General features: G+C 36.8%; 1 protein-coding gene across 1 annotated transcript; it reads left to right on the forward strand.

The window, feature by feature from the left end:
• Positions 5,983 to 7,252, forward strand: LOC107606981 (uncharacterized mitochondrial protein AtMg00810-like). The gene is made up of 3 exons (XM_016308976.1): positions 5,983 to 6,534; positions 6,657 to 7,059; positions 7,164 to 7,252. Exons 1-3 carry the CDS (start codon positions 5,983 to 5,985, stop codon positions 7,250 to 7,252), a joined length of 1,044 nt encoding a protein of 347 aa, XP_016164462.1.

A 10,477-nucleotide genomic window follows, 5' to 3' on the forward strand; every position in this document is an offset into this window, starting at 1 on the left:
ATTTAGACAACGACGAACACCTTACCGTCGGATTTTTTAGCCAGTAAATCCAGCAGTAAAATTGGGATAAAATTCAAACGCAAAACCTTTCTCTCTCACTTCTGCAAACTCCATCTCTCTCTTCTCTTCTTCTTCTTCTCTCTCGTCTCTCTCTCATCTCTCTCCCTCTGGTCTATTGAAGAAGGTTGCGCCGCCACCACCTGGAGCTGATGTCAATGCCGGTAAGCCACATTGTCATCGCATATCAACACGTCGTCATCGCTGTTGCTAGTGTCTCTGTGGAAAGCATCTGCCGTGCCGCCACTATTGGTGTCCCTTGCCGTCGATCGGAAGTTGTCGCCTTGTCGCTATCACCGCAGCTAAGGTCTACAGCGCCAAAGTAAGGTTGTTGTCCAATTTTTCTTTTGGTTGTTTGTTATGTTACTAAATCCTAATTCCACCACTATAGGTTTTGCTGTTGCCTCCTATCACCACCACTCTTCCATCATTCTACAGCCACCATCAGAGGTAATTTTTCTATAATTTTTGTATTTTTTTAGATTTTTTTTGTTCGTTTGTTTAGGATTTTGTTAGGTATTTTATTAAATTATTGATTAACTTTTTTAATGAAGTGTGTGATCAAGGTTTGTTATATTAATTTAGTGTAATTAGAAATTAAATAATGTTAGGTTAGGTAAGGTGTAATTTAGGGTTAATTAGTGTTGATTGTTGTTAATTCCTTGAGTTAATTTTAACTTGTTAATTTTCTAAGTTAATTATTGACTTATTGTTGATTGTTATTAATTTTCTGAGTTTATTGTTGTTTGAGTTAATTATTTTCTGAATTAATTTTGGTGAGTTAATTGTTGTTAATTTTACTAAGTTTGTTATAATTTACTCATTTGAATATATGAACTTTGATTTGCTTGTTTACTTAAAATTTGTGTGCTGATTATGTTTATATATATATAGTTTATGTGTTGATTATGTTTATAGTTTGTAATTGAAGGAGTACAACCCATAGTTATCAGAATCGGACCAAACTGACCGGTTCAATCAAAAAATCGGTGAACCAGTAATCTGACCGGTTCGGTTAGTAAGTTGGACCGGATATGCATTCGAATTGGTCAACGGTGGTCAAATCCGTTGAAAACCGACTGATTCGCGCAAGACCCGCCGTGGGTTTACGGTCCACCTGCGGGCTGCCGAACCATCGTAGGATCTCCCTCCACTAGCCCCAAAAATGTTTAGCGTGGACTTCGAACAAGGAACTACGTAAGTTGAACCGGATATGCATTCGAACTGGTCAACGGTGGTCAAACCCGTTAAAAACTGGCTGGATATTTAATTATTATTAATATATTTTTAAAAATATGCATTTAACTTTTAATTTTAATTTTATTTTTATAATTTTATATTTTATTTAATTATGACTGGGTCAACCAGGCAAATCAGTGACTCACCAGTTGAACCAGTGACCCAGTGATCCAGTCGTATGACCGGGTCAATTATCAGTTCGGTTCTGATAACTATGGTACAACCTGCTATTCCAAAAAATGTGCATGTAAATAGTAGGTTTATGATGCAAAACCTCCAACTAAGTTTGTAAGTTGCTAAAATTGTATAAATTTAAATAGATATACCATTTAAGAGACATACATATGCGTGTTAGTGGATCATTTGGAATCTTAAATAGATATACTATTTGTATAATTAATTTTCTTTTTCAACATTTTATTGTCTAGAGAGTTTCAACTACGCAATTTACTTAGCCACCATGAGATATCTTATTTTTCATATCAAACTTTATGTAAATTCAACATTTATGGATTTAGAGTATATGTTTATATTGCTACTTTTTTTTCATATAGGGTAATTATTATTTTTCTTCTTTATTCCTAAATTTTGATGTGTGAATTTTTGACAAAAAATTATAGACAAATTATTATGATATTGTTAATTTTAAATGGCAAGATTTAAGCAAATATATATATATATATTATGTATGATATGTATATATTTTTTGAAAAAATTTTGTAATAGGTAAACTCGTACAAGTTTACGAATTAACTCACGAGTCGAGTCTAGGTTAGCTCCACGAGTTTACTTAGACTCGCGAGTTTGACAACCTTGATTACACTTATGTAAAATGTTGTGATATAGTATTAGAAAAAATTATTAAATGTTACTGGTGTGAATTATAACCAATAGACTGATATATTAATTACATGACAAGTTATTAATAATGTTACTTGATGTACTAGCTTAGCAATTAGTTAATTGATTCATTAGTTGTAGCAACAAGTTAGTTAAATAAGTAGCCTATAACAGAATTTTTAGTTAGCTCATAATTATTCTAACTCAGTTGGTTAGATGAACATATCTGATATCTGATTGTTGTAACAGTGTAAAGTGTGGTTCATCATTCAGTACACTGAGAAAATAAGAACTCTCATTTCTTCTCTCTGTTTTCACTACTGCTCTGTTCTCACACTCCCCTTGTGCACATTCAACATGGTGCGGTGAGCGTGGAACCCAAAGGGGTGAGAATAGAAGGAACAGCAATTGAGGAAAGAGAAGCTCAGAATTCAAATCGAAGCACACATCAAGTGCACGATCTGAAACCTAGTGATGGATCCAACTCAAAATTCAGAGCAATTCCGAATGAACCAAGGCAATTCCTTCCAAGGCCTTGATCCTCAAGGTATCGCGACGTTCTTGAACTAGATCTTATCGATTCAGGCTCACCTCAATAGGAATGGCAGCAACCCTAGCCAAGATTCATCGAGCCACTTCTACCTTCATCCTTTTGAAAATACTGATATTCCCCTCATCCCTACCATTCTTGATGGCAAGAATTACAATAGTTGGAGCAGTTGGAGCAATGCGATGTTGTTAGCCTTAAAATCGAAAAACGAGATGAAATTTGTTGATGAAAGTTTAAAGAAACCTGATAAGAATGATCCATTGTTTGAACTGTGGGATAGATGTAATACATATGTCTTAGTCTGGATTAAAATCTCGTTGAACCCTGAAATCACCCGAAGCGTGATGTGGAACAAGGTTGCATATGAGCTATGGGAGGACCTGAAACACAGGTACCATGAGGGTGATAGATTTTGAATTGCAGAACTGCAGGAGGAGTTATACGGAATAAGACAAGGAGAAATGAGCGTGACACAATACTTCACAAAACTGAAGTCACTGTGGGAAGAATTTGATGATTTCAGGCTAATTCCACCCTGCAATTGTGAATCTGTATGTACTTGTGGATTAGGAGAAATGCGAAAATATAGAATGGAAGATCATGTAACTAGATTCCTAAGAGGACTTAATGAACAGTTTACGAATGTTAGAGCTCAGGTCATGCTAATGGAGCCACTGCCAGATTTAAAGGTTGTGTTTTCCATGATGACTAGACAAGAAAGGAAAAACTAGACCATGGATGATACCATAGACCCCAATATCTTATTATAATCTACCAATTCCTTCAACACTACTGAGACCTCACAAGGCAGAAGGAGAGGAAAAGGTAGAGGAGGTAGATTCCAAGGCTCTGGGAGAGGACAAATGGAAAGAGGTAGAATGCAGTGTTCATACTATGGTAAAGGAGGCCACACAGTGGATGTATGTTACAAGAAACATGGTTTTCTCCCTCATCTTAGACAGAGAAATCTGAACTCGAACGGAGGTTTGGGAACAGTGAATTTCAGTGCTGAAATAAATGGCGATGGCATTGACGATTCTGGCTGTGTGGAAGAAAATAGAACTTCCAATGTTGACTTTACTCCAGAGCAGAAATCAGCCCTACTAGCTTTACTCAACAGGGGAGAGGCAAAGCAGATCCACAGTGCTAGCCAAATCACAACCTTGAAACAAGTGCCTCATCAAGGTAACTTGGTAAACCCTAAACCCTAAACCCTAAACCCTAAACCCTAAACCCTAAACCATATCATGTATTTTAAGTCAAGTGTGTTGGCTTTAAACATTTCTGCATCAAAACATGGTTCTTGGATAATAGATACAGGAGCTACTGTTCACGTATCCTATTGCTTAGAAGATTTTCAAACTCATTTCAAGATAGCTCCTATAATCATTCGGTTGCCTAATGGTGCACAAACCATTAGCAATATAGCTGGAACTATCAAATTTTCAAACAAATTGTACCTCACAAATGCATTATACGTCCCATCTTTCAATTTTAAATTGATATCAGTATCAAAAGCCACAAAACATTTGCATTGTAAAATGAGTTTCACTTATGACGATTGTGAGATATATGATTTACTCTCGAAGAAGACGATTGGAGCAGCTAGAGTGTGTGGTGGCCTTTATACCTTGAACTGTGATACTACGCGATCAGAAATTACACAGGTATCAAATAAAACTCATGTAGACATGCCAATACTGAATATTTCAAACACAAAGCTATGGCATTTTAGGTTAGGCCATGCACCCTTTCATAGAATGAAAGAAATGAAGAAAATTTTCAGATTCATTCATTGTGACACTGATGTACAGCCTTGTGACTCATGTCACCTAGTAAGGCAAAAGAGATTATCATTCAATAATAGTAGCACAGTTTCATTAACTTCTTTTGATTTAATTCATGTGGATGTTTGGGGCCCGCTGGCCATTCCCTCTATGAGAGGACATAGATATTTCTTAACCATAGTGGACGATAAAACAAGGTTCACTTGGGTATTTTTCATGAAAAACAAAACTGAAGTTGCTGATCTCATTAAATTCTTTGTAAATTTTGTTAAAACACAGTACGACAGCAAAATCAGATGTATAAGGTCCGATAATGGAACTGAATTTTTGATGCACTCTTTCTTCAATGAAACTGGTATATTACACCAAAGATCATGTGTTGAAACTCCTCAACAAAATGGTATTGTTCAACGGAGATATCAACACATTCTTGAAATAACTAGAGCAATTTTCTTTCACTCAAATGTCCCCAAGTGTTTTTGGCAATATGCAGTTTCATATTCAGTTCACGTCATGAATAGATTACCATCAAAATTTCTGAACAATTTATCACCTTATCAAGCTTTGCATAACTCTTTACCTGACATATCTCATTTAAGGGTTTTTGGGTGTTTGGCATATGCCAGTACACTCCAAGAAAATCGAAAGAAACTGGATCCAAGATCCAGAAGGTGTGCATTTTTGGGTTTCAGGGAGGGTACCAAGGGATATCTCTTAATTGATCTAAAGACTAGAGAGATCTTTATTTCAAGAAATGTGTCCTTCTATGAAGATCATTTTCCATACTTAAGCACACATCCTGACCAAAGCACACATACTGCATCTTCTATTCAGTTCAAAACTGACCCCTTTGCATATGACATCATTCTTCAACCTCACACAGCACACACTAATCATCAAGCATCACATGCATCCAACTCACACACTGAGACTTCCAACAATAATAATGATGCCCTACAAAATTTCAATTCAGCACATACACCACCAATTCAATCTCCATCACCTAATCAAACAAATATGCCACAAAATCACACACCTGCACCTCAACATAAATCACCACTACCCCTGTTAAGAAAATCAACAAGAATTCGCAGAGCACCATCACATTTGCAAGACTATTATTGTCTAAATGCTACCACTCCTCGGCTTCCACTCCAAAAATCTGAAAGGTACCCTTTATCGAATTATTTGTCATATGAAAAATTTTCTGCATCACATACTACATATTCTCTAGCCATATCTTCTAACATTGAACCCAAGCACTATAGTGAAGCAATTACTCAATCTTGTTGGGTTGATGCTATTAAGAATGAACTCCAAGCTCTTGAGCAAAGTCAAACTTGGAAGCTTGCTTCACTTCCACCTGGCAAGAAGGCAATTGGCAACAAGTGGGTTTTCAAAGTGAAATACAACCCTGATGGCAGCATTAAATGCTACAAGGCATGATTAGTGGCAAAGAGATTCACCCAAGTCCCTAGGATTGATTATCGGGACACATTTAGTTCTGTGATGAAGCTGGGCAGCTTGAGACTTGTCTTGGCTGTGGCTGCGGCAAAGGGATGGTTCCTCAAGCAAATTGATGTCAATACCGCATTCTTGCATGGCAACTTGGATGAGGAGGTGTACATGAAACCACCTCAAGGGTTGGACGTCAAAGCTGGCCAAGTGTGCAAGCTTGAAAAGTCACTTTATGGTCTAAAACAAGTAAGTCGACAGTGGAATACAAAGCTGAAATCTGTTCTGGTTGAGTTGGGTTTTGTTCAGTCAAAGGCTGATTATAGTTTGTTTACTAAGCAAACTGAATTTGGATTCACCGCATTGTTGGTTTATGTTGACGATTTGATATTGGCTGGAAATGATTTGGGAGAAATTAATGCTGTCAAAACAGTCTTAAATGATAGGTTCAAAATCAAGGACATTGGAGATTTGAAATTCTTTATTGGGATGGAGGTTGCGCGATTAAAAGAGGGCATTCTTCTTAATCAAAGAAAGTATGCTATGGACATCTTGAAGGATGCTGGTTTTGAGAACTGCAAGCTGCTTCTATCCCTATGGACTACAGTACCAAACTTAGCAAAGCTGAAGGCGTTCCCCTCTCAGATTCTATAGAATATCAAAGGTTAGTTAGTAAATTGCTCTATTTGACCAACACATGACCTGACATTAGCTTTGCCATTGGAAAGTTGAGTCAATACCTTGACCACCCCACTACTTCTCACCTCAGTGCTGTCCATCGAATCCTCAGATACATCAAAGCTTCACCTGCCACTGGCATAGTGTTCTCGACCACCTCTGATCTCTGTGTCACTGGATTTGCTAATTCCAATTGGGCGGCATGTCCTGATTCAAGAAGATTTGTGACAGCCTACTACTTTTACATTGGCACTTCCCTGGTTTCATGGAAGAGCAAAAAGCAAGTGACAGTTGCTTGCAGTTCAGCCGAAGCTGAATATCGAGCGCTTGCCACTGCTACTAAGGAGGCTATTTGGCTCAGTTTCATTTTGAAGGACTTGGGAATGCCTCCACCAAGCCCATTAGCACCTACTGTGACAGCCAATCTGCAATTCACATCGCCTCCAACCCGGTGTTCCATGAGCGCACGAAGCACATAGAGGCCCGATTGCCACATTGTACGCGACAAGTTCCAAGAAGGTCTTATTCATCTTCTTCCCATCTCTACCACTGAACAGGTTGCGGACATTCTGACCAAACCGCTGCCTCCGTCCATATTCTCCACACTCTTTGGCAAGTTAAGACTGGTCAACTTACACACTCCTAACTTGAGGAAGGGTGTTACTTGATGTACTAGCTTAGCAATTAGTTAATTGATTCATTAGTTGTAGCAACAAGTTAGTTAGACAAGTAGCCTATAACAGAATTTTTAGTTAGCTCCTAATTATTCTAACTCAGTTGGTTAGATGAACAATATATATATCTGATTGTTGTAACAGTGTAAAGTGTGGTTCATCATTCAGTACACTGAGAAAATAAGAACTCTCATTTCTTCTCTCTGTTTCCACTACTACTCTGTTCTCACACTACCCTTACGAACCTTCAACAAATAAGTATCTATAACAAAGTCACTTTAGTTTATGTAGCATAAATTGATTGAAAAGAGTAGATAATTTTATTTAATCTCAGAGTAGCTAATAATAATTCTAATATTAATTAATTTTTACACTCTTTAATATTTAGTAAAATAATTTTTAAAATTTTAAAAATCATAATAAACATAAATATAAGAATAAATTTAAATTTGATCAACATATGATGTTTTGTTAGATTTTTTTAATTTTGATAAGTATAATTTAAAGTACCTTAACTTTTAAAAGTGTGCAAGCAAATAAAAATAATTTTTTTTAAATCACAATTATAATTTGTCTAATATATCAGTTACTTGATTTGATTAGGATAAATATTAAATTATTTANATTTCGATAATAGAATTCCAATTAACTAAAGCAATAAGTATCAGATCTATTTTCTTTCATAAAATATTGAGAAATTTTAATTTTTCGCCTATATAGGAATGTGTTTTATTTTGATCAAAAAACAAATTAGTGCATTTACAATATTTCGATAACTATCTTGGCTCTTTTTAATGGTTTTTTCTTTGACCATCTTGATCTCTTTTTTTCTTTTGCTCATCTATCACCAATCATATCATGACCTACCCATATAGTCATAGGATAGATACGAAATCTAACAATATTATTTGATAGATAAATACTAAAGGAACCAGTGAAGTTTTGGTGAATAGTGAAAACTTTTATATAATAGAAAAAATTCACCAATAAAAATTTATTATGGACAACGTACAGCTTCATTCTAAATTTAACAGAACCTTTGGCAACTACAACATCTCAGAGAAGTTGAAAAATTTTCTACAAGAACATTATTACAAGATTTAAAGTGTCATTTTCAATCACCATTGACTTCACTTCTCCGATTTAATATTTAGAAGTTTAGTAGCAAGTTTAAAAATCAAGCATAAGTTCACGTTGATAGAATATTTTCAAGTCAACGGACAAGCAGAAACTGTAAACAAAATAATATTGGCTAGATTCAAAAGAAGGTTACAAGAAGTAAAAGGAGTTTGAGTTGAAGAGCTCTCACAAGTTCTATGGACATACCGGACAACCCCCGATCAACGACTGGAAAGTCTTCATTCTGACTCACGTATGGCATGTAATATATGATTCCCATTGAAGTCAATGAAGAGAGTCCTATAGTAATATTCTACAACAAAGTCGACAATATTTAAGCCAATAAAGAAGAACTCGACCTCCTCCCAGAAATTCGAGAACAAGCTTGAATAAGAGAAGAGGTGCTTAAACAAAGAATGAGTATCAAGTACAACAAGAAAGTCATAAGAAGAATTTTTGCCACAAACGACCTCGTTTTGATAAAAAAAAATGACATTGAGAAGCAAAGGGCGGGCAAAGAAAAGCTGGCAGCAAACTAGAAAGGACCTTACAAGATCACTGAGGTCTTAGAAAAATGTTAATATAAAGTGTTCGACCTCAAGGGTGAGGACCTACCCAGGTCGTGGCATGCTTGTAATATGAAGAGATACTACTGCTAGAAAGTAAATCTTGTTCCCTGGTGTACTCTTATTCCTTACTTCATGGTTTTTCTCAAAGGATTTTCTTGAAGGAAATTTTAACGAGTTACTATAATGAGGGCTAAGAGTTACGACATTAGAGACACTCTTGGTAGCAACTATCAAGCACATTTGTAATTTACTTTTATTAATGAAAGAATTTTTTTCGACAAAGTCCTTTACAAATTTTCACCAATTTAAACTCGATAAAACGTGAAAATTACGACCGACCTCTTAAAATAACTCAAAAAATGAGCTGGCACTAAGGCAATACTATAATAACTCGCAACAATAACTTAGTGATCATAAACTTATTATAAAAATGATGTGAAATAATAAGAAAAGTAAAGCAATATAGACTAAAAAGCAAAGCAAAACTTAAAGGGCCCAAATAGGGCAAAAGTATCCAACGAAAATTACAAAAATTAGAAATTGTCTATCAACCCACAACTTGGGCACTACAAACAAAGAAAAGTAAAAGTCAAGAAACAGGGGAAGACTAGTCAGCGTTGGCAAGATTCTCGAGCTCGGGTTCAGGAACTACGACCTCGGACTCAAAGGTAACAACCTCAGACTCCAAAGCGGTAGCCGGGGTCCCTAATTTGGTCATAGTAGGCTCGGCCTCAGAGGGAGGAGAAATCGGCATGGTCGGAGTAGGCAAGGGTAACTTCAAACTCTCAAAGGTAGGACCATCCTCATTATCCTCAGGAATATCGACAATCTGACCATCAACGAGCATCTTGTCTGGATGCACAATAGAGAGGTTGACACCGGGAGCCAGGACTTGGACTTGAGCCTTCACATTCTCTATGGCCTCGTCCAAACCTTTGGTTCAAAAGAATCCTCCAACTTCTCATACCTCTGTTTGAGTTCTTTTAGGTCTTTAGCCAAAGCCATCTTCTCTTGGTAAAGCCAGATGTGTCTCGCTACAACTTATTCCTTCCTTTCAGCAGCAGCATTGGCTCACTCATTGTCTGCCGGCTTTACCATATCCTTTAGTTAAGTGGCATCCGACTTCATTGCCATTTCCCTGGCCTCCCACAAGGCCTTGGCCTTCTTCAGCTCCTCCCTCTCACTCTTCAACTCAAAAGCCTCTGAGATCAGCGTATTGGGGCACTTCTTTCAACTTCTTCATCAAGGCCGTACATACCCCGACAGTTTGAATTTCCTCTTTTCACTAGAACCTCAATATTCTTCAATATAGTGGGGTCATCCATAGCGATACTACTACTCGGGAGGATGTACTCCTCAATAAAACCAAGAGAATCAAAGCCCAGGTCAAAAACACTCTCGTACTGACTAGAGGGAGCTTCCTCTTCCTATACGACCTAGAGGTTGACTCTGAGAACAGAGGAACTGGTGGCAGATGAGCAATAGCTGCCTGAGGCGAAGACATAGGAG

Source organism: Arachis ipaensis, chromosome B07, assembly GCF_000816755.2.
Source record: "Arachis ipaensis cultivar K30076 chromosome B07, Araip1.1, whole genome shotgun sequence".
Taxonomy (NCBI): Eukaryota; Viridiplantae; Streptophyta; class Magnoliopsida; order Fabales; family Fabaceae; genus Arachis; species Arachis ipaensis.

Excerpts from the sequence above, each read along its gene's own strand:
- LOC107606981 (XM_016308976.1), top strand. The coding sequence starts at position 5,983 with ATGAAGCTGGGCAGCTTGAGACTTGTCTTGGCTGTGGCTGCGGCAAAG. Across the intron at positions 6,535-6,656 it reads TTCTATCCCTATGGACTACA|TTGAGTCAATACCTTGACCA; the intron begins GTACCAAACTTA and ends GCCATTGGAAAG. Across the intron at positions 7,060-7,163 it reads CACATCGCCTCCAACCCGGT|GTTGCGGACATTCTGACCAA; the intron begins GTTCCATGAGCG and ends ACCACTGAACAG.